General features: G+C 42.9%; 1 protein-coding gene across 2 annotated transcripts in view; it reads right to left on the reverse strand.

Annotated features, from left to right (window-relative positions):
• GRM4 (glutamate metabotropic receptor 4) overlaps positions 1–25,442 on the reverse strand; it is a 411,766-nt gene that overhangs the window by 142,860 nt on the left and 243,464 nt on the right. For both annotated transcript variants that reach the window (XM_063954853.1, XM_063954854.1), the window contains exons 3-6: positions 19,016–19,232; positions 17,741–17,876; positions 16,202–16,356; positions 5,854–5,994 (exon numbers count right to left, since the gene is read on the reverse strand). In XM_063954853.1, coding sequence (XP_063810923.1) covers positions 5,854–5,994; positions 16,202–16,356; positions 17,741–17,876; positions 19,016–19,232 — 649 coding nt within the window. The remainder of the gene's footprint in view (positions 1–5,853; positions 5,995–16,201; positions 16,357–17,740; positions 17,877–19,015; positions 19,233–25,442) is intronic.

Genomic DNA, 25,442 nt, shown 5'->3' on the forward strand with positions numbered 1-25,442 from the left:
TCAGTACAGTGGTAGTGTCTTGTGCTGTATCAGTACAGTCACAGTGGTGGTGTCCTCTGCTGCCATATGTCTAGTGCTGCTGTATAAGTCCAGTCCAGTGGTGCTGTGTTGTGCTGCATCAGTTCAGTGGTGGTGTATTGTGCTGCATCAGTCCAGTCACAGTAGTGGTGTCCTCTGCTGCCATATATCCAGTTCTGCTGTATAAGTCCAGTCCATTGCAGTGGTACTGTGTTGTCCTACATCAGTACAGTGGTAGTGTCTTGTGCTGCATCAGTTCAGTCACAGTGGTGGTGTCCCCTGCTGCCATATGTCCAGTGCTGTTGTATAAGTCCAGTCCATTGCAGTGGTGCTGTGTTGTCCTGCATCAGTCCAGTGGTGGTATCCCTGTGCTGCTGTATATATCCAGTGGTACTGCTGTATATGTCCAGTGATACTGCTGTATATGTCCAGTGATACTTTCATATATGTCCAGTGGTACTGCTGTATAAATCCAGTGATACTGCCGTATATGTCCAGTGGTACTGCCATAAAATTCCAGTGATACTGCCGTATATGTCCAGTGGTACTGCCATATAATTCCAGTGATACTGCCGTATATGTCCAGTGGTACTGCCGTATAAATCCAGTGGTACTGGCGTATAAATCCAGTACAGTAATACTGCCGTATATGTCCAGTGGTACTGCCATATAATTCCAGTGATACTGCCGTATATGTCCAGTGGTACTGCCATATAAATCCTGTGGTACTGGCATACATATCAAGTCCAGTGATACTGCCGTATATGTCCAGTGGTACTGCCATATAATTTCAGTGATACTGCCGTATATGTCCAGTGGTACTGCCATATAAATCCAGTGGTACTGGCATATAAATCCAGTCCAGTGATACTGCCGTATATTCCAGTGGTATTGCCGTATAAAAGAAAATGCACTAAGCGCTTAGGTGAGTATGACTGCAATCGAGTGTCAGCAGCCTCTTGGAAAGGGAATTGCCAATCCCTTAATGCACAAAAATACCAAAGAAAACCAAGTGGCGCTTAACAATCATGTAATAAAATACATTTAATAAAAATACAAATAAAATACAATACAACAACCTCCTGGGGGTATGATACAGTGTTAAAACATCACAATAATGTTAATAAACAGTGTGATCTACCAAAACACCTGGTATTTGATTAGAGCACTTGGAGACATATAATGAGGATTCAGTTGCCAATATTATCACGGGGGGTCTCAGGTTTGGGCAGAGAACCATATATACACACTGGAATGTGCAACTGCAGGGTATTAGCCAAACGAATAGCTCACAGTGGCGTGCCCACAGGTAATTACCCGTGACCCGGGTTGAGATACGTTTATTCAGCCAATGTGAGCAATGTGAGTAAATGTTGAAATCAATGGAAATAAAAGTACCTGTTGTCGCTGGGCAGGAGCTTTCGATTCCTGCTCCCTGGTGCTGTCCCGTTGGCCAGGGAGATGTTAAACACCAGAGCCTCAGCGATGGATGGAAAGCGGTGCTGCGGTGCACGGGGAACCCGACTCAGCCATCCTCACCGAGACGCTGCCGCATCCAAGAGCTCTGTATCCCCCTGCACGGAGACCGACCACCAATGGAGCCGGAGTGGTGGCAAGGGTCAGGCCAAATGCACTGACCAGCGGCCCGTCTAACGCTCGTGCTGCCGGGCGGTGTGGAGGCGGCTGTAACTGGAGCCGTGTAAGTTGGAAGCTGCGGACTGGGAAGCCCGAGCCGCAGCCGTCAATCTGAGTTCCCGTGCACTGCTCTGGTGGGGGATAGACGTACACAGCGGTACCGATCCTCGTAGAATGTCCTGTATTGCTGTATAAATCCAGTGATACTGACGTTTATATGACCAGTGGTACTGCCATATAATTCCAGTGATACTGCCGTATATGTATACCCTATTGCAAAGCGGGTTACTGAGGCCATGACAACTATGCTGGTGTTAGACGTGCATCCAGTATCTGTCATTATTGCAGTGGGACTGCAGTGCCACTCCTAGATGGGCCAGGTGTTTGTGTCGGCCACTTGGGTCGCTTAGCTTAGTCACACACAGCTACCTCATTGCACCTCTTTTTTTCTTTGCATCATGTGCTGTTTGGGGACTATTTTTGAAATCTGCCATCCTGTCTGACACTGCAGTGCCACTCCTAGATGGGCCAGGTGTTTGTGTCGGCCACTTGGGTCGCTTAGCTTAGTCACACAGCTACCTCAGTGCACCTCTTTTTTTCTTTACAGCATGTGCTGTTTGGGGACTATTTTTGAAATCTGCCATCCTGTCTGACACTGCAGTGCCACTCCTAGATGGGCCGGGTGTTTGTGTCGGCCACTTGTGTCGCTTAGCTTAGTCATACAGCTACCTCATTGCACCTCTTTTACTTCTTTGCATGACGTGCTGTTTGGGGACTATTTTTTTTTTAAGTGCCATCCTGTCTGCCACTGCAGTGCCACTCCTAGATGGGCCAGGTGTTTGTGCCACACACTTGTGTCGCTTAACTTAGTCATACAGCTACATCATTGCACCTTTTTTACTTCTTTACATGATGTGCTGTTTGGGGACTATTTTTTTGAATTGCCAACCTTTCTGCCACTGCAGTGTCACTCCTAGATAGGCCAGGTAATTGTTCTGCACACTTGTGTTGCTTAGCTTAGTCATACAGCTACCTCATTGCACCTCTTTTTCTTCTTTGCATGATGTGCTTTTGTGGCCTATTTTTTAAGTGCCATCCTGTCTGCCATTGCAGTGCCACTCCTAGATGAGCCAGGTGTTTGTGCTGCACACTTGTGTCACTTAGCTTAGTCATACAGCTACCTCATAGCACCTCTTTACTTCTTTGCATGATGTGCTGTTTGGGGCCAATTTTTTTAATCTGCCATCCTATCTGCCACTGCAGTGCCACTCCTAGATGGGCCAGGTGTTTGTGCCGCACACTTGTGTCGCTTAACTTAGTCATACAGCCACCTCGGTGCAACTTTTTGGCCTAAAAACAATATTGTGAGGTGTTCAGAATAGACTGGAAATGAGTGGAAAAGAATGTTATTGAGGTTAATAATATCGTAGGATCAAATGTACTCCCAAATTCTGTGATTTTAGCTGTTTTTATGTTTTTTTCAAAAATTATCCAGATTCAAAACCAAAACACAAAAGGGTGGTTTTGGCAAAACCAATCCAGATCCTAAACACGAGCATGGAACCAGAACAAAAACCAAAACACAAAACATGAAAATTGCCCACCGCACATCTCTACCAAGAACCCGATGGTCACTCTGTCAGAGCTACAGCATCCCTCTGTGGAGAGAGGATAACCTTCCAGAAGGACAGTTTTTTATGCAACAATCCACCAATCAGGCCTGTATGGTAGAGTGGTCAGACGGAAGCCACTCCTTAGTAAAAAAGCACATGGCAGCCCACCTGGAGTTTGCCAAAATTAACCTGAAGGACTCTCAGACCATGAGAAACAAAAGTCTCTGGTCTGGTAAGACAAAGAACTCTTTGGCGTGAATGCCAGGCATCATGTTTGGAGGAAACTAGGCACTGCTCATCCCCATGCCAATTCCATCCCTAAAGTGAAGCATGGTGTTGGCAGCATCATCTGTTGGAATGTTTTTTCAGCGGCAGGAACTGGGAGACTGGTTAGGATAGAGGGAAAGATGAATGCAGCAATGTAAAGAGACATCCTGGATGAAAACCTGCTCAGGAGCACTCTTGACCTCAGACTGGGGCGATGGTTCATCTTTCAGCAGGACAACAACCCTAAGAACACAGCCAAGATATCAAAGGAGTGGCTTCAGGACAACTCTGTGAATGTCCTTGAGTGGCCAGCCAGAGCCCAGACTTGCATCCAATTGAACATCTCTGGAGAGATCTGAAAATCGCTGTGCACCGACGCTTCCCATCCAACCTTATGGAGCTTGAGAGGTGCTGTACAGAGGAATGGGCGAAACTGCCCAAAGATAGGTGTGCCAAGCTTGTGGCATCATATTCAAAAAGACTTGAGGCTGTAATTGCTGCCAAAGATGCATCAACAAAGTATGTGATTTCTTATTTTTGTATTTTTAATAAATTAGCAAAAATCTCAAAAAAAAAAAAAATTTTATTATGGGGTATTGTGTGTAGAATTTTAAGGGAAAAAAATTATTTATTCTATTTTGGAATAAGGCTGTAACATAACAAAAAGTGGAAAAAGTGAAGAGCTGTGAAAACTATCCAGATGCACTATATATAATGCTTCATTCATCTGCGTTTTTTATTTCTTATTTTTTCATATATATATATATATATATATATTTCATTTTTATTTAACTGTCATATGTATTTATAACTCTGTGTTTTCGTCCTAATGGTCCTTTATTATTACAGTGCCCTGTATATTATGTCATTGTGCAGGTCCCTCCAATGCTTGTGCAATTATTCTATTTTTTAACTTGAATAACATAATACTTTTAATCTATATATTTGTTAGAATAGATCACAGGCTCCAACAAAATAGAGCCTTCACCATGCACGTATAGCGTGACACAGGTGGAACTGATGTCATCCACACCAAAATAGAGGCTTGGACCGCGGGTTGATTTCCGGATTGTTCGGGAACAGTAAACACGTGGAGCCCAACGTTTTATATGAGCTTATGCGATATGCCTACATTTAAAATTACATTTATGAGTGCAATTCATCTTTAACATACGCTTTATAAAATTACTACACCACTGTGTGCCTCCTGACCATTTGTTTATATACAGATGGCTAATCATGGCTCCATCTGCAACTAGGTGCACCCGGCGAGGCGCACCGCCGGGAACGAATGGGAGCGTCTCTGTACGCTCGGCGGCATGCCAGGGCATGCCGCACGCCCCTGCCTTCGATGCAGCCACACACACACACACACCCCTTATCACTATTAAAATAGATTGACTTAAGTTAATTTACAGTAAACATAAAGGCAACTCCTCCACCTAGGATAAATATTGCTTCATAAAACTGCCTTACAAGCAACATCCATGTCCTCCAGTCCTACAGTAGGTGCCTTTAGTTGAGCTATCTTAGCTGCCTTGCTCACCGTATAAACATTGTGGGTCGTGACATCATTAGAAGATGTCTGCCACCCGACATGTGCAGCATTGAGCTGGGAGCTGGGTCATGTAACTAATTAGCTCATCTGTTGTTCAATGATAGGGTAAGCTGGTTGAGGAAGCCACCGGCGCCCCACAAGAGTTGGAGAGAGATAAATTGGACAGAGATAAAGTACCAGCCAATCAGCTCCTAACTCCCATGTTACAGGCTGTGCTTGAATAAAAAAACAGTTAGGAGCTGGATGGTTGGTACTTTATCTCTTTCCACAGCTTAGTACATATGTTCCTCAACATCCCAGATTGTAGACTGATCGGGTGTGGTTCATTGGGTTGACCCTAATTAGATCGACAGTCATTAGGTTGACCAATGTTGGTCGACAGTGAGTAGGTCGACACCTGAATAGGTCGACATGGACATGAGGTCAACACAGAAGAGATCGTCATGGAAAAAGGTCAACATGAGATTAAAAATTGAAAAAAATTAGAAAACTACCTTTTAATGTGTTGACCTTTGCCATGTCTATCTACTGATCACATCGACCTAAAGACCATGTCTTCCTAATGCAATAGTGGTCGACCTAATGACTGTCAACCTAAATGTGGTCGACCTAAAGACGGGATACCAGCCTGATCAGCCTAATGTTTGGTCAAGTATTACTACTAAGTATTAAGAACTTAAATGGCTTTATGGACTAGTAGCAGCACTATCACACATAAAAAAGCAGTGTACAGATTGTTAAATGTGTGTTTTTTTTTCTTACTTGTACATTTCTTCCCATGACCACCTCGGCGTAGTGCATTTCGGCTCAGTCTGCAATGAAAATTGTCCTCCCAGAATTCAGCAAACCAGACATTCCTTCTGTTGTTATCTAGTGTCCGACTGGTAAAATACCGGTCAAACCCTAAGACAAGTAGGAAAACAGCAAGTTGTAACCAAGAATGCACACACATATACATATATACAATATACATACTGCATATACTGTATGTAAACTGACTGTACCTTGACTGTTTTCGTAAATAATATCTGTGTGAATAAAGGGCCTGATTCTAAATTGCATGTAGCTGTGCATGTAGCCATATGTAGCAAATTTTAGCGAACTTTGCATGCACTGTAATGAACATAGGCATCACTGCATATCTTTTGGCAATGAAGAGTCAGACTCGAGGTCGCACTGGGGAACCGGAAAGGTGGGTAATTCCATGGTGAGTCCTACAGCATTAAGGCCCTGTCCCTTTCTGTGAAGGTGTGGGGCTTAGCAGGCCGCGATGGGGGTGGGTTTAGCACACCTCCCAGCATGTTCTGGATAGGAGCAGCTGGCCCCGCTGGTGAACTGATTAGTTAATGGCAGCTCATTCCTACTTTGAAGAACCAGCTGTCAGCGCATGGGATGTGGATGCACAAGTACTCCTGTCCCTGAGACCCATCACCCTCACCCTGAGTCCCCACTTCTCCTCTCCTTCACCTCGCCTTGTCTATTTAGCTACTCCCTCTTGTCCATGTGACACCTCCACCATGCCTCCTAATGTTATCTAGGAGGATGGTATATTCATTGCATGTGAATTTTAATACTGTATGTGGTGGGGGGAGTGTGTATTAATGGTGTGTGTGTGTGTGTGTGTGTGTGTGTGTGTGTGTGTGTGTGTGTGTGTGTGTGTGTGTGTGTGTTATTATTCACATACGTATTATATCTGTGTGCATTATACGGTGGGCACTGCAATTCTTCCTGTATTATAGGTCAGTGCATTGCTCTCTGTATTATATGGCAGTCACTGTGAAGCTCTCTTAATTGTATGGCAATCACTATGTTGCTCTCTGCAATATACTGCAATGTTCTCTGCATTATATGGTAGTCAGTGCATTGCTCTCTGCATTAAATGGTGGGCATTGCGATGCTTCCTACATTATATGGCAGTTACTAGTCTGTAACACTCTCTGTATAATACAGTGAACATTGAAATGCTCTCTGCCACACTCCTTCAATAAGCTGGCCACACCTCTTCAGCTTTGTGCCGCCTTCCTTCAGTGGGCCCCTATCATTGCATTGCCCCTGTGAGCCCTTCATGCCTCAGTCCAACACTGGTCATACAGATCTTGCCAGCAACTCTACATACAAGATATGGGTGTTCCTGGGTGACAACTGGGCGGTCACTTGGTGCTTGCATGGAAGAGAATCATCTAGTGGAAGTGTCATGGGCATGTAGCCAGAGACGTGCATATGCAAAGGGAATATTTATTTTAGATCGATTTCTTGTACCCAGCATAGGGTATGTGTAAGTCCCAAGACTAGTGATGAGGGCTGCATCTGTAAGCGGTAATAATGAAATGGTGTGATTCGCACACATGAATCCATGCATATAGTCGCATTAGCATTCACTGGCTACATATTCGCATTCTGCTGGGTGCAACTCAGAATCAGACCTATAGTGTTTTTTTCCATCTGTTTCTTTTATATGATACTTGCAAGCAGTGGGTTCATCAGGACTCAGGACAATTTCTTTGAACTGTTTACTGGCTCCCAAAGCATGCAAGTGGTTTAGATACCTTGATTTTGCCAGAATATTTTTAGATACCTTGATATTGCCAGAATATTTTTTTTAAAATGATGTATGATACGAGAAGTTTTATTCACTCAGAGAGGGGTTTACATGAGCAGTAGTAAGGCTACCAATTAGAAGCAAGATGTCTTGATGTCTCTGAGCAATGAAATGCGGGCAGGTGCATTGTGCTCTGGATCAAGACACACTCACACATATTTATGTATATATCTAGATAGACAGAGAGAGAGAGATAGTGAGAGATGTGGCAATGATACAGTGTGTTAGGTGGAGGTGCACTGACTTATATGATAGCCGGGAGTGTCATCCCTACAAATTAGTGAAAATACCCAGATATTGGTAATACCTGTAACGTATATAATCCATATTGAGGTATGGCCTTTATCATCTAAGAATTGCAATGAGTGTATTACATTTTGTTTTTCTTCCCTCTTCTAACCTATGTGTGAAGGACAAGAGAACATCTTAAAGAAATAACCAACACTTGATGTGCACATTTTCTGCTAACCTGTGCTATGCAGATACACAGGTATTTGTTATTTTAAAAATTGCATATATGTAATGCACTATGCAATATATATATATATATACAGTATATATATATATATATATATATATATTGTGGTGAAAGTGCTTGTGTCTCACCACAATTGCCCATATTTCTGTGGGATCAGCTCCCTTGAAGAGAGAGGAAAACAAGACCTGCGCACTCTGCATTAGTAATTTGGAACTCTGAGCTTTTTGGAATGCACAGCTCCAAGTGGAAAAATAGAAGTCCAGGTTTTCCAGTTCACCCAGATCCAGTAGAAAGTCAGAAGCAGAACAGAGGTTTAAAACTCCCATCCACCCACTGCACGTTGCACTGATGCCTGTTAGAGGCCAGCGAGTAGGTTGCAGTTTGTAGTGCCAAGCCTGGTGGATGTTGGCTGCAGGTTGTTGCAGAAGAATAACTATTGGGCATGGGGAGTGCTAAGACATTTACTTTTCATTTGATAATTTTAAGTTATGTACCTGTGTGACCAGCCCAAGCCTGTGTATGCTGTGCTTAAGTGTCTGATGCCAGTAAGGACACTGTGATTTACCAGAAAACCAGTCTACCAAATCCTTGTTTCCAGTACTATCTATCTATCTATCTATCTATCTATCTATCTATCTATCTATCTATCTATCTATCTATCTATCTATCTATCGTATCTTAAATCTGAACCTGCCATTTGTGATTGAATCAGAGCACTGCCTCAGGTTTTCATGCCAGACTCAGATTTCAAAATGAGGCAAAACATCTTCCTGGCATCAGATCTCACATGTTTTGATTCCAGAAAAGTCCTACGCTCCGTCATTTGGGCCCTTTTTAAACAGGAACCTGGGGGTTAGGGTATGCGACTATGGTCAGCAGTGCACTATCTGTGCCTGTTATCATAAAATTATATGGCAGCACAAAATGGAGGCGGAGAAGCATAACCATACTGTATATAAAGTATAAGCTAAACACCTTAAATTAGGTTAGAAGTCGCACTGGAGCAGGCAAAGCCAATAGAGGTACACTGTGTCACCTCACTGTCAATCATTATTATCTAAAAAAAATGCCAGAAGAAGCACTGTATTACTATACTGAAAGGGGCATTGCGTCATTTATTATTAAAGAAACGCCAGTAGGAGCTCTGCATTATAACTTAAATGGGTGCTGTGTTTAAAAACCCCCCATAGAGGTACTGTAGACTGTGGCGGCAGCATTGAGGCAGTGTGTTATGTATTCAGGGCAGGCACTGCTTTAAAAAAGCAAATAAACTGTGTTCAAAAATAGCATTCATTAGCGCTGTGAGTTCCAGTATGTAAAAAATAAAATAAAACTGTGTTGTTCAGATTCAGGCACGGTGTAGTAAAATAATGTTTATTAGGTGCCACCATAAATAGAAGTGCTGTGACTCAATAGAAGAGCAGGAGCAGCAACCAAGTACTAGTGCTGAAGCTGCTGCCAGTCATGATGATAGTACGTCAACATCTACTAAAGGCAGCCAAGGTGACACAAACTTTAAGAAAAGACACCTGAAATCTAAACAATATTTCATAATGTTAAAGAAAACATCCCTTGTAATACTGTAGGGAAAAATTACTGCCAGAAAATGTAAATATTGGCAACATGCCATACATCACACACAGGGGCAAGGAAAGGCTCAGGCAATGGCCTTTGTTTGTGAGTCGTGGTCCTGCTAGTGCCACTGCTGTTTCATGCTCTAGAATGCCTATTGCGGAAGTGGGGGTCAAACACAGTCAGGCCTCATCTGTAATCCTCTTATGATGATGCAACTTCTGCACAACTCTGAGTCTAGTAGAGGCACAGACAGATCAGTGCCCAAAAAAAAGAACACTAAGGCTGAAGAACAAACTGTGTGTTCACAAATCCCTGATGAGAGCCTAGGGGCATCCATGTGTCTATGTAGAGCTATGTGAGCTATGTAGAGCTATGTAGAGCTATGTGAGCTATGTGTCTATGTAGAGAAGTTTCCTTCCACCATTTCTGCACCCTCTGAACATGTGGGGATAAGCATTACAAGTAAAGATGGTAAAGAAGAAATTGAGTATGCTACTGTGGAAGTGCAACATGATGAGGGGGATGTTTGTGTATCTGACACTAATGAAAATGATGATCATGGTTTTTGTGTCACTGTAAGTCAGCCACCAGTGGCAGCAGTTATTGCCCATTATAAAAAGACAATTGTCATGCCTGGGTATAAAACCAAAAATACCATCTCCTTTTGTTGGAATTATTTTTGCGCAAATCCTGACATTTGTCAAGCTATCTCTACCATTTCTGAAGCCAAAGTAAGTAGAGGTAGGGACATTAACCTCCTCCCTGTTATGTCATTTGCAGTAAGTTTATGCATGTTTGTTTTATCAAAATCTGATGCCCAGCCACATGTGTCCATCCACAAGTGGCTGTGCTGTGTCCATCCAGAAGTGCCTGTGCTGTGTCCATCCAGAAGTGGCTGTGCTGTGTCCATCAAGTGGCTGGTTGTGTCCATCCACAAGTGGCTGTGCTGTGTCTATTCACTTCCTGTCCCTGTGTCCATCCACAAGTGGCTGTGCTGTATCCAGTCCCCTTAGTCTAATTATTCTGTCACACAGTGGTGCTGCACTGACTCCGTAGGCTATACCCCACTGCATTCACATATAAGCAGCGTGACTCCACTGTATCAGTTGGAAAAAAGTAAAAAAAAAGTACAAATAAAAATAAAGATAAACTTTAAAAGAAAAATCTGTGTGTGCTGTATCCCAGTGCATTTGTTCACGTACATATAAAAACCCTTTTGAATCCCTGCAGTGTGATCTGAGCTGCAAATTTTAAAAATACTGTATATATACAGTATATATATATATATATATATATACATTATATATATATATATATATATATACATTGTTCTATTCTTTGTACTGTACTTTGCGCTGTACCCCAGTGCATTTGTTCATGTACATATAAAAACACTTTGAATCCCCACGGTGTGAGCTGAGCTGCAAATTGAAAAAATAATATATATATTGTTCTATTGTTTGTACTGTTATGTGTCCTATACCCCAGTGCATTTGTTCACATACATATAACAGCCTTGTGTCCCCCCGCAGTGTGAACTGGGCTGCAAAATTGAATATATATATATATATATATATATATATATTTACAGTTCTATTGTTTGTACTTTTCTGTTTGCTGTACCCGAGTGTATTATATATATTGTTCTATTGTTTGTATTCTATGCACTGTACCCCCGTGCATTTGTTCACGTATATATAAAAGCCATTTTAATCCCTGCAGTATGGGCTAAGCTGCAAATTGAAAAAATAAATAAATATATATATATATATATATATATATAGAGAGAGAGAGAGCACATACTTATAAAAGCCCTTTGAACCCTGCAGTGTGAGCAGTGCTGCAAATTGAAAAATTGTTCTATTGTTTGTACTGTTCTGTGCACTTGTTCACACACATATATATATATATATATATATATAAAAGCCCTTTGAATCACCAATGTGAGCTGAGATGGATTCTTGGCACTGTACAGCTGTTAATTTAGCTGCCTTAAGACCATTGGTAGCTTGTTTGGTGGAGGCACAAACAAACCAAGCTCTTCAGCCACAAAAGTGGCAGTATCTGTCCTTGAAGTGCTTGGTTTGTTAAACTGTGCATGCCCTTTTTAATATCCAACATAAGGGAGGGTGGGAGGGCCCAAGGACAACTCCATCTTGCACCACTTTTCATTTTTGCAATTGCTGTGTGGCAATGTTTCACAGATATGTCATGCCATGTGTTTGTGTCATTGCTCTGACAATTAGTGACCAGCCAGCTCACTGCAGCCTTTGGCCTAAACTGGATGAAAACAATATTGTGATCTGTGAGGTGGTCAAAATCAATTAAAAAATACTTATTGAGATTAAAATACTGTAGAATCAAACAAAGGCCCAAATCTGTGATTTTAGATGTTTATATAATTTTTTGGGGGGAAATACAGATCCAAAACCAAAACCAGTGGGGCTGTTTTGGCAAAACCAAAACCTGATGGCAATTAGAACCAAAACCTGATGGCAAATTAGAACCAAAACCAGCAAAAATTGTCAGGCACACATCTCTAATATATACACACACACTCAAATGAAACACATACTGTATATACATAAAAACATGCGTGTGTGTGTGTGTGTGTGTGTGTGTGTGTGTGTGTGTGTGTGTGTGTGTGTACAAACAAAATGTATATAATAGAGATAGATGAAAATCTTCTTATAAAAATTCTGTAGCTCTGTGCATTTGTGTGTAAAATGTGGTACATTATCCCATATAATACAAAGTGACAAATATATGTAAAAATAATCTGCTATATATGCCTTGATATTTAATAAGTAGTGATGTCATCACTTATATTTAAAGATTAGTAATGTCACTCCTGCAAAAATAACAGTCGTTATGTTTCTTGTGTTACATGACTCATTCCAACAGTATTCTGTAACAGAAAACATACTTGTCAGTGAAGATAAATCACTTAATATGAGGATTTTTCATGAAAAAAATGGGTTTGTTTCAAATTGAACTTGTGCATTATAAGGAATACTGTGAAATCTAAAGAACATAAGAAGTCACCTCGGAGTTGTCAGGCTCTGGACTGGATAGCGATGTGGTAAGATTTTGCTTGCCACTGTAAACTACTAACTTGGGGTGTTGAGCAAATAGGCTCAATAAAGATTAGGCCAAAGCAAGAAAAAACAGAAGTACAAAAAAAAAATGTCTAAAAAAAATAAATCTTTGTTATTGATCTATATACATAAATAAGCAACTGTCAGGCATCTGTTTTGGCATGGAACTTGTGTCCTTTGTCCTGGAGCAAGTTGGTAAGTTGGAAGGACTGCTAGTTACAGTATTTGGCCACTACAGGTTGGTTTACCTGCAGCTCTATAGCTTACATACTGTAAAAAAGAATGCATTTTAAATTTCATAATAAATAACATACTGTTTCCTAACAAAACATTTTAAAAAAAAGTGGGCAATATATATGAATATTATTTTTACTCAAATAATGTGTAAATGGGTATTTTCCCACCCTTTTCACATTATTTTAGTATCACATGAATCTACTAATGGGCAACTGGAGAATTCACAAAATTCTCCTGTAAACCCTTAAATTCGCATTTTCTTTCAAAATCAGGTCACATTTCCCATACTTGTAATGGGAAATGTGATCTTCTCAAATTTACTAAGATAAACAATGTAAAAAAAAAATACCTGAGGGAGCCCTGTGATAATAACGCCATTTGCAGATGGCATTATACAGTCTTTCCTCTGGTTCTGCTACCCAGAGATCAGAGCCAGCAAACATGATCAGCCTTGTGTGTCTAAATAGACCACAAACTGATCACTGAAGAAAATAAACTGTTAAAAAAGAAAATAGTCAAATTTCCTGCACACTGCTGCATCAAGGGATCAGTTTCATGTGGGCCCCTTCTCTCTATGACCCCAGTCTGCTGATCTGTGCCTGTGAACTGAGATGCTATGAAACTCCTGACTTGCAACTCAATTCACAGCACTGATCAAATAACTTGGCTGACTGGATTACCAAGGAGCTCACCGGATCACCTGAGTTAAATTAGCTCAGTTGGGGAGAGAGGGTGATCACAAGGGAGGAAGGAACTGACTGTGCTGGCACATACACAGTCTCAGGGTATTTTTGCAAAAAATACCCTGAGAAGTATGGGGAAGAATTCGCAGGGACAACATTTTTTGCAAGCTCTGTCCGGCATGCAATATATGATACATTCTTGTGATGTTTTCAAATATTGCAATGCAAATTTATCACATACTGGGGGTCATTCAGATCCGATCGCTTCTGTGCGCATTCGCACAGCAGCGATCGGGTCAGAACTGCGCATGCGTCGGTGCCACAGTGCTCGGGTGCATGTCAGACAGCTGACAGCTGTCTTAGGCTAGCGATCACCTCCGCCTCATTGACAGGCAGAGGCGGTTGCTGGGAGGGGGCGGGTCCGTGGCATTTGGTCGCTGTTAAGGAAGTACGGTTCAGGCAGTGCAGGTGTGCCCAGACCGTTGGGGGGGTGGGCCGCAGCAGCTGCGTGATGTCACACGCAGCTGCTGCGACCCAAGCAGCGACGGGTATTTTCCTGCCAGCGCTGATAGGGAGCTACTCCTAAAGTACAAGAGCAGCGCCGCTGTGCGTTGGGCTTTTGTACTTCTGCGGGGGGGGGGGGGGCCTGACATGCGTCCCCCTGCATGTCAGGGAAGCAGGGAAGCTGATCATGGATGAGCTAAATGTAGCACATCTACGATCAGGTCTGAATCACCCCCACAGTACCATCTGTATTTGAGATGCGAATTGTGATAAATATGCCCTTAAGTGTGTAGAAAATGTAGTGATTGGGATTTCTTTTTCCTTGTGTGATTTTGGATCCAATATCTTAATAATAGTATTATGAAAAATGAGAAACTGAGAAATGAAAAATCTGAAAGATTATCTAATGTATTCCCATAACCCCATATAATCATAACAGGATTGCAGAATAGACAAAAATGTCTTTCTGCAATTTAGTACATTTTTTTTACACTTTATCTCCACAATTGTGTATTCATAAAAATTATGCTATTCACAATCTCCTATTATGATATGTACCAAATAGCATATACATTTTTCTTCTTTTCATTTCTATGAAATAGTTTCATATCGTTATCAATTTGCTCTATAAACACATTTTACACCTACTGCTTTCCATTCATATTTAATGGCTCTCGATCTGTTTAATGCATGTTTGACTGTAATATCAAAATGTTGTTTACAGGTTCTCTAAATTGTATTTATTATATGTTTAGCTTTAATGATTAGGTTAGATCACCTTTATGGTTTGCTGGTGCATCTTCTGGGCATTAAGTATGTAAAAGTTAATCATTGATCATGCAAAGAGAGAGAGATATATCAATGTTGAGGGGTCGCCATGGAAAGGGAGCTTCAGCAATAAATAGTGTTCTCTAACATTGCATAATTCAGCAAAGAAAACATATTAAGTATCCTTTAGGCAGCCCTGCGCTAACTGGTGCCCCTCTCTAATAGGTGCCATTTTCAACATTTGTTCGGTAGGGGAAGCAATTCCTCCCCCTGCATCCCCCCAGATATGACTCACACATACCCTGGGGTGCTAATGTAGTGTTTCTAAAGTGCTGGGCTCTCAACAACCCCCTTCCCTTTCCTTGAAGACACATCTGCATTTCGCTGTGTACTTGTCTACCACCACCATGCAGGGTGTAATTCGGGGCAAATATCCTGCAATCCCCCAGATATGGGACTGTAAAATTTTATTTGGGACATTTGACAACCCAAGTGTCCCAAGGCATCACACCAAGAAGAGGTAGCAATTTAAGTGTTAAAAGGTGTTATATTGAGATGAAGGTTTGTGCTGGTCCGTGGGGGGGTAGGGTGGGGTGTCTCGTGCTTTATACTTAAACCTTAGGAATTTTAGGGTCACCTAGCCATGGTAGGTAGGCCCATATTTTTTTTGCCGAACATTAAGCTAATAATAAGCTGAATTTAACTCCATGTTAAATTACAGAATTTATTATAATTGTTCTGATTGCTAGTGTTCCTAGTGTTTAGAGTGTGTATCTGCATTTTCTTTTTTCAGTGTGTACCAAGTATTAGTCTGCAAGTGTTGATTACTTATGCAAGCAGCTATTTTCTTTTTATTTAAAAGAAAGTCTAAAGGGAAAAAATATTACGGGTCTGAAAATTTACATGTAGAGCCTACTGGTTCACAGAAAAACAATACTGCCTGGAGCAATCAGTGATAGTGTCATTTGTAGTACACACAAATCTGTTACATTTTTAGGGGTTAAAAAATTAATACTACTGCAAGCCTTTGTAGATAGATAGATAGATAGATAGATAGATAGATAGATAGATAGATAGATAGATAGATAGACAAAGGAGAATAAGAAATGTGTGATGTTTAGGATAACAGGTTGGGCTAATAATATCCAATAATATAATATTAATAAACCTCTGACTGATGCCCTCCTAGGCAATATAGTGACGGATCCTTCTGCCACTTCCTCCTGCTGCAGGACTGGTGAGATCTTGGAACCCCAACTGTCAGAGCCAACCCACATGAAGTGACCGGTTTGGTTTGCCCTCTTTGCTGCAGCAAGCACTCGCCTGTAGAAGATAGGGTGATGAGAATCAAGAAAATGAAAGTAAAACAACAAGATTCAGTAAAGGGGATAAATGAGATATAAAAGATGAATGAATATTAGCCTGTGACACTTATGTCAGCTATGATTAAATCACAAGTGCGGGTACTGAAAATCCCATTACCATTTTATTTAATTAAAATTGGCATGGAAAACAGCCAGCATTCACTGTATCTGAAAGAATGTTTAACTATAAGACAGACTCTCCCTGTTGACAAAGCATTCAACTTCATAAGAAATACTACTATACCAAGGTAATTATAGATATGCTGTACACAATAGCTACAGGCAGGCTTGGACTGGCCCACATGGGTACAGGGGAAACCACCAGTGGGCCCACCTCCTGCTCTAGGGATCAGGTTCCAGACTGTACACTTGAATTATACATCATACATATGTTACCTTATACTGTACTATGGTGTATTTTCTACAGTGCATTGCTGTTATTAATCTGTTATTAATCTGGTACATTATCGTGCATGCAGCAGATGAATTTACTGTATATATTTATGAAGGGGCTCAGACGTTGCACTCTCTAATGGTTAGTCAAACCAATGAGGTGGCAGGCCACACCCCTTCTGCGGACTGGCCACACCCCTAAACATGGGCCTCCACCACTGCATTCCCCCGGTGGGCCCTACATGCCCCAGTCCGACATTGGCTGTAGGGGTGCTAGTCTGAATGTAATTTTGAAGCATTAAGGCCCTCATTCTGAGCTGATCGCCCGCTAGCTACTTTTAGCAGCCATGCAAACGCATAGTCGCCGCCCACGGGGAGTGTATTTTCGCTTTGCAGGAGTGCGAACGCCTGTTCAGCAGAGCGGCTGCAAACACATTTTGTGCAGAACAAGACCAGCCCTGTAGTTACTTATTCTGTGATGATGGCTGCGACGAATGACATGGTAATGATGTCAGATACCCGCCCAGCAAACGCCCGGCCATGCCTACATTTTTCCAAACACTCCCAGAAAACGATCAGTTGCCACCCAGAAACTCCCATTTCCTGTCAATCTCCCTGTGTTCGCCAATGCGACTGAAAACATCGCTAGAACCTGTGCAAAACCACAATGCTCTTTGTGCCCGTACGTCGCACATGCGCATTGCGGCCCATATGCATGCGCAGTTTTGATGTTTTTTTAAATGATCGCTATGCAACGAACAACGGCAGCTAGCGATCAACTCGGAATGAGGGCCTAAGTGTACAGATTAGCGTTATTTCATACAGTAGAAGCCAGTTGACCCTAAACAATAAGGCAAAATTAGAAGAAATTAGTAACTTCTGTTATGCTAAGCCTAATACTGTTATGTTTAGCAAACTGGAATAGAATAAATTCTAACTGCAATTTTCACCTGATATCATCTTCACTGGCAAATATGATGACAGCGCGGGCATTGGAAGTCTCCAGAAGGCGCCGAATTATCTTATCAAACTCTCCTGCTTTTGGTTCCCGTGGAATCTTCACTGACTGTGCTACACACACGCTACCTGCAGAGAGAGCACAGGGAAGTTGTCTGCACTATCTACACTGAGAATGATACATTGCAGTGCTGTACAAGTAGCTTGCTTACATAACCTCTTACACAGCACAAGGTTTACAGAAAGATAAAAACCATCGTTTGAGAATGATCGTGCTCACCTATGCTTTTCACTCATTTGGGCGGTCCTGACGGTCATGTAGTTTGGTGATAAACTGCTATGTGTATACATGGAAAAATACTGCGTTGTATGTGTTACACAAAGTATATGCACAAAGGCACTGTGAGTGAGATGCTCGTATCAGAAATGTTGTAGAAAGGGGATGGGCATTCCTGGAAGGTGGCTAGAAATGGCAGCAAAATGGTATTTCAGTGGTCGTGTTATGGGAGTGTCACGGATGTGTTAATAAAAGTGGCTGCGTGCATGGATGCACAGCAGCAGGTATAAGAGGCCATCGTCAGATGAAGAAACTACTGTAGTATGGCAAAAAGCTATGATTCGCAGTCTGCAGGGAAGAGCTAAATTATGCAAATTTGTGTCTTTTAGCCCCACCCCTCTAAAGAGCCAGAATCCCAGATATAATCTCCTCATCTTGCCCTCTACACTAGGAATCGGGCAGGATATGGGAGATTCAGCCACTCTCCCTTGAGTGCGGCAGACTGCCCGAAAAAGTAGATAAGTATGGCATAGTACTGGTGTAAAATTCGATGGTGTGACTTATTGTGATGTCTAGAGATGCACTAATCGGTATTACGGCATGTACAGATGCTGAAAGTGGGTGTATCAGTTCTCACATATTCAGTCACATGGATGTACATAAGGGGAGGAGTCTGTAGTGTCATTTGCATAAAGTCGCAGCTGGGAGAATGCCAATAGGTGTTTCTGCATCTGACTCAGAATCAAGCCCAGATATCTCTTTTTTTGTTTAATCTCGGGCCAATTTGATTTTATACATATTATAAAAATAGTCAGATTTTATCGGTTACACTAGAAGAAAACAAATGATTTATACAAATAACAATAGTTGTAAAACTGGTTTAAGGATATGAGCTTTGGTAATAATAATAATAATAATAATAATAATAATAACAACAATAATAATAATAATAATAATAATAATAATAATTTATGGAAATATGTTGCCATACCATCCTCCCTGGATTTCTGGATAAATGCTTCTACTCCACTTTCACCATAGCTGCCTTCAGATGCTAGTGTGGACACGTAGCTCCACTTCAGGGCTTTTACAATATCCACCATGGCCTGAGCTTGATAAGTGTCAGATGGAACCACTCGAGAAAAGAAATCATATCGACTATTGTCACTTAGGTCTGGAGCGGTGGAAGCATAGCTCACTTGTGGAATCTGTGGGGAGTAGAAGATAGAGAAAAGGAATTCAGTTAATAGTAGCAATGGTAGAAGATTGCAGCATAAGAGATGACAGCGGGATAGGAAGGATTTTAAGTGGACCATACATAAAACCACTTTGAAATTGTCGATAATAATGAAATTTAACTACACAATACATTAGCAGTGAATGTACTGCACATCATTTCAGCATCACTTTGTATGTATATGCAAGATGTTTTATATAAAGGACACAAATAATATGTCAAAGTTTCAAGGGGTTATCAGCATAGAGTTATCCAAGAGAAAGATTTAATTATAAAGCATTTCTTAAACCCATCAGGCTGCCTCTCAGTAGTCGGCATACTGAAGACCACCCCTCAGTAACCTTATTAACAGAAAACACTGCAGAGAATCTTTCTTAGACTATAATAGGTGAAAACGGGTGACTGTGTTATACTGTGTAACAGTACTGTCTACTGTGAGTTTCTGGGAAGTAAATAATAAGGTTACATAAATATATATATATTATATATATATATAGATTCAGTATATATTACCGGCGCCCAAGATGCCAGCTGTCAGTATGCCAACAGTATGCCGGCAGCGGGGCGAGTGCAAAGAGTCCCCTTGCCGTCTCACTGAGCTCGCCTATGCGCTCGCAACAGAATCTATTCCCACTTTATGGGTGTTGTGGACACCCAGCAGTGGGAATAGTCCTGTAGCACCGGTATTCCATCTGGTGGGTTTCCGGAGTCGGTATCCCGACCGCCGGGATCCCGACAGCCGGCAAATTAAACCTATCCCATAGATATTTATATATATCTATGGGAGTGACGCAATATTGGAATCCGTATCAAGTATCTACAGAAAAACTTGCACTGTATTTTTACTTGTAAATTTATCATTGCTTTACCATAAATTGGTTTTTAGAAACAAAGATTTTTAATAAATTTATGTATTCTTTGGAGAGGAAAAAGACAGATGCCATTTAATTGAATTAACATAATGTATGTATCAATTTATGTATATTAGACTTTAAGGGTCAACTAAAATCTAGAATTATTAAAATATTAGGCGCACCCCAAAGAAACAACACATCCAGATAGATATATATATATATATATATATATATATATATATTTACCACTGAGGGAGGGGGAAGAGATGCACACAGGATATAGGGGAGAATTTGGGGGTCATTCCGAGTTGTTCGCTCGCAAGCTAGTTTTAGCAGCCGTGCAAATGCTATGCCGCTGCCCACTGGGGAGTGTATTTTAGCTTAGCAGAAGTGCGAAAACAGTTTGTGCAGTTTCTGAGTAGCTCTGAACCTACTCAGGGCTTGCGATCACTTCAGCCAATTCGTGTCCGGATTTGACGTTATACACCCGTCCAGCGAACGCCCAGCCACGTCTGCGTTTTTGCAAACACTCCCGGAAAACGGTCAGTTGACACCCAGAAACACCCCCTTCCTGTCAATCTTCTTGCGGCCGTCAGTGTGACTGAAAACTTCGCTAGAACCTGTGCACAACCACAACGGTCTTTGTACCCGTACGACACAAGTGCGCATTGCGGGCCATACGCATGCGCAGAAATGCCGATTTTTAGCCTGACCGCTGCGAACAACGGCAGCGAGCAATCAACTCGGAATGACCCCCATAGAGTAGTAGGACCAGCACAGCCACAGCAGTTCCTGCCGTACACTCTCTCCAGCCAAGTCTGATGTCACGTGATGCATCTGACACGGCCAAAGCATGCATAGTGGAGATTAACCTCTGCTCTCCTGGAATTTTGATGGGACAGATCTTTAGCACATAATCTGCCCTGAAAACAAGTTTCAAATAAATAGTGCGATGCCTGTAATAACTTTGAAATTTAGTTTGCGACGATATTATGCTGTATACGTCAAACTATTACCATGCACCTTACTGAATAGACACCTACGAGGGAGATTTTCTCAAACCTTTTAAAGAGGACAAATGTGCAACGACATGCAGTCGCCCCAAAAAACTTAGCTAACATGCCCAAGTTTCCTAGATGCTGCCCCGAATATACTCGGGCAACGTTCCCTCTGCAATCTGCGAGTATTAGCATGTTCTCAGCAGCTTTGCAGATGCAAACCTTATCAATACAAATGCTTCTTGCATTTGCGATGCCATCGCATATGGGATGAACATTGCGACCATCGGTCACCATGTTCATCTGTGACGGCATGCTGATTCATGCTTGCCATCACAGGGCGGCTTGTGGGGCCAAGGAAACTGAGTCTCACAACCAGTCCTTGGCCTTGCCACACCCGGGAAAATGGGGGTGGCACGCCCTCATTTCTGGCAAAACCGGCAGCCTCTGTCCCTCCCCGCAAACGCCTCTACCTGTCAATCAAGCATAGGTGATCGCATTCCTGCAATGCGATCGCAGGACCCAGAACGAGTCGTGCACATGCACTGTTCCCAACTATTGGGAAACAGCAGTAAGGATTGCTGATGCGATCCTTACTGAATCAGGGACATAGATGCTAGATTTAAAGCTGCAATTAGTTTCAAGGCAAAACTAAATGCTGCTTTAAATGTAGTGATTACCTTGCTAAAAACAGTGGTGCTACCTGCAAAGTGCAAGCAATTACATTTGGGCTTTGTTCTCGTATTATACCAGAGAAAAACATTCTGTGAAATATGCCCTTTGTTATTGTAGCAGCTTAGACAACTATACAGTAAACAGCACTGCAGTACTGCCTGATGTTTCCAGCCTTGCAACAACACACTAGCCACGGCAAAGGCAAAACACAAGTAGTCATGGGGGTAATTAGCACTCTCAAGTATCTAGGGCGTGAAGAATGCAGGGATTTCATTCAGATTTTACACTGTATATTTTTCAAATTCATTGACTGGTCCAGTACTTTCTGTACTTTTAATCATTACCACCATTATCTCTGTACAGTACTGTAGGTGTAGAAAACCAGTGATGTGCGGTGGGGTGAATACAGTAGCTAATGGAGATCTCACAATTGTAATAGCTAAGTTTACCCATACTTGGACAAAGGTGACTTAACTAGCACCTCAGACAATTTGATTTACCCATCTGTGCTGAGCCATGGATATACACGGGTGAGTCACATTATTTTGACCACCTCCTACATTTGACGTTGGCAGCGTGTAGCCTGTGAAGTATGTCACGTGCAGTGGCGGAACTTGTGAGTGGTTTGCCCAGGTGCAAAAATATAATTTGGGCCCCTCCTCCTCCCAGCCAGCCCAAGTTCACAATATGCCACACAGCAGAGGGTGACAGTGAGAGGCAGGAGGTGACAGCGTAATGCAGGGGGAGGCTATCCCTAGGCTTATTTCTTCACAAACATCATGTCTGTCTATGCCCCTCTCCTTATCTTTCTTATCTGTCTCCTTGCCACTCTTCCTCATCGCTCACTGACCACACTCTGCATCCCTATACTAAAAATCAGCTTCTAGAAATACATTACTTCAGTATGCGCCTTCAATAGTAGTATTTTTACCTGACTAATGCACAGGAATGTACTGGCTTTTTACTGAGAGCAGTTCTTAATGTATTCCTTCTGGTATTGCACTGGATCTTGATAGGTTAATGTAACAGAACATTCTGCACATTAATCGTTAATCTTCCTCATACAGACTGCACTGTAGATGGGTGCTAAATCCCTCTGGCAGCCTCATCACCACAACTGCTCACATGAAATCAATAGAAGAATTTAGGAAGCATGTTGTTTTCTGATACAAACCGTACTTGTAGGCAATAGATACTTGTATTTTCTCTTAGCTATGTTTTATTGCCCAGTTACAGGATGAATCCTGCCTAATGGTATATTATATTCACCGGGTTGAAGCTGATATGCCAGCGTTCAGGATGCCGGTGGTCAGAATGCCGACCTCGGCATCCAAATGGTTCGAATTCCGGGTAAGTATGCTAACCTTTCCCCCCCAACACTTCCCCCCAGCAGCCTAACACTGGTTGATGCCTAAACCTAACCCCCCTTTCCCACTGCTTAAACCTAACTCTCCTCACCCCGCAGCCTAACCCAAACCCTCCCTGGGGTGCCTAAAAATAACCCCCCACTCCGCAGCCTAATCCTAACCCTCCCCCCAGTCTAATCCTAACCCTCCCCCCACAGCCATACCCTAACCTTCCTCCTGCAGCCTAACCCTAACCCTCCTCCCCTCAGCCTAACCCTAACCCTCCCCCATAGCCTAACCCTAACCCTCCTCCCGCAGCCTAACCCTAACCCCCACCTTTGTGGTTTACTTCTCCAGTGGCCCGGGATTACTGAGCCGGGATTGTGATCCTATTTGGCATTCCGGCGCTGGCATTCCAAGCAGTGTCGGGATTCCAGCGTCTTTATTTCGACTGCCGGGATCTCAACCGTCAGGATCCTGTCCGGATCCCATATTCACCACCTCATCCATCCAACTAGGAACTATACGGGTTTGTACCTCGCAACATTGGGAGATTATGCAATAGTTGGCACAATCCTGCCCACACCCCATATTTTATGCTGCATGCCAGGGGTTAAACTGACCCGTAACGGGGTGGAACTGCGTTCCTTCAGTTCCACTTGGAGACGGAACGCAGTTCCGCCTCCTCCGGCTCACCTAACCCGATGTGTGTCCTGCGCCGCAGGGAGATGCCGGGCGCCCGCTGAGACTGTGTTACCAGCGGGCACCCAGCTCTTTCTCCACAGCGGTAGTCGGCGGCAGGAGCTCACTACTGAGCTCCGGCTTCCGGCTCCCGGCTCTGTCAGTGCGCGCTATGGGGGAGATGTCATGACGTGTCTCTCATAGTGCTGGGGAGCCGGACGCCAGGAGGATCACAGCGGTCGGATGCGGAAGCGGGGCTTGGTAAGTATGGTGGTGGGTTTTTGTTAAGCGTGTTAGCGGCGCATCTACTGGGGGCAAGCTACAGGGGGGAAAACTACTGGGGGCATGCTACAGGGGGCTAACCACTGGGGGCAAGCTACTGGGGGCAAACTACAAGTGGTAAACTACTGGGGACAAACTACAGGGGCGTATTACTACTGGGGGCATTACTACTTGGGCCAAACTACTGGAGGCATAACTACAGGGGCTAAACTACTGGGGGCTAAACTACAAGGGGGCAAACTACAGGGGGGCTAAACCACTGGGGGAATTACTACTTGGGGCAAGCTACATGGGGCTAACAACTAGGGGAAAGCTACTGGGGGAAAACTACTGGGGCGCATTACTACTGGGGACATAACTACAGGGGTGCATTACTACTTTGGGCAAACTGCTGGGGGCATAACTACAGGGGCTAAACTACTGGGGGTATTACAACTTTGGGCAAACTGCTGGGGGTATAACTACAGGGGCTAAACTACTGAGGGCATTATTACTTGGGGCAAGCTACATGGGGCTAACTACTGGGGGCAAGCTACTGGGGGCAAACTATAAGGGGGCAAACTACTTGGGGCAAACTACAGGGGCGCATTACTACTGGTGGCATAACTACTTGAGGCATTACTACTGGGGGCTAAACGACAGGGGGGAAAACTACAGGGGGCATAACTACAGGGGGAATAACTACTGGGGGCATTACTACTTGGGGCAAACTATATAGGGCTAAACTACAGGGGCTAAACTACTGGGGGCATTACTACTGGGGGGCTAAACTACTGGGGGCATAACTGCACGGGCTAAACTACAGGGGGCATTACCACTGGGGGATAAACTACATGGGGCACACTACATGAGGACTAAACTACAGGGGCTAAACTACTGGGGGCATTACCACTGGGAGGCTAAACTAAAGTGGGGGTAAACTACTGGGGTCATAACTGCAAGGGCATTACTACTGGGGCCATAACTACTGGGGATAAACTACAGGGGGCTAAATGACTGGGGGCATTACTACAGGCAACATTACTACTGGGGGCAATACTACACAGGGGCATTACCATTAAGGGCATTACTAATGGGGGCACTATTAATGAGGGCATTGTAAAGGGGCATCACTTCTGGGGACATAAGGGGCACTACTACTGGGGGCATTGCATAAGGAGCACCACTACTGTGGGCTCTATATAAGGGACACTACCACTGTGGGCACTACCAGTACAGTGGATACTGCATAAGGAGCACTACTACTGTGTTCATTGTAAAAGGGGCGCTACTGCTGTGGGCATTGTGTATTACGGGGTGCTACTACTGTGGGCATTATGTGTATTAGGGGTGCTACTACTGTGGG

This window comes from Pseudophryne corroboree, chromosome 2 (genome assembly GCF_028390025.1).
Source record: "Pseudophryne corroboree isolate aPseCor3 chromosome 2, aPseCor3.hap2, whole genome shotgun sequence".
NCBI lineage: Eukaryota > Metazoa > Chordata > Amphibia > Anura > Myobatrachidae > Pseudophryne > Pseudophryne corroboree.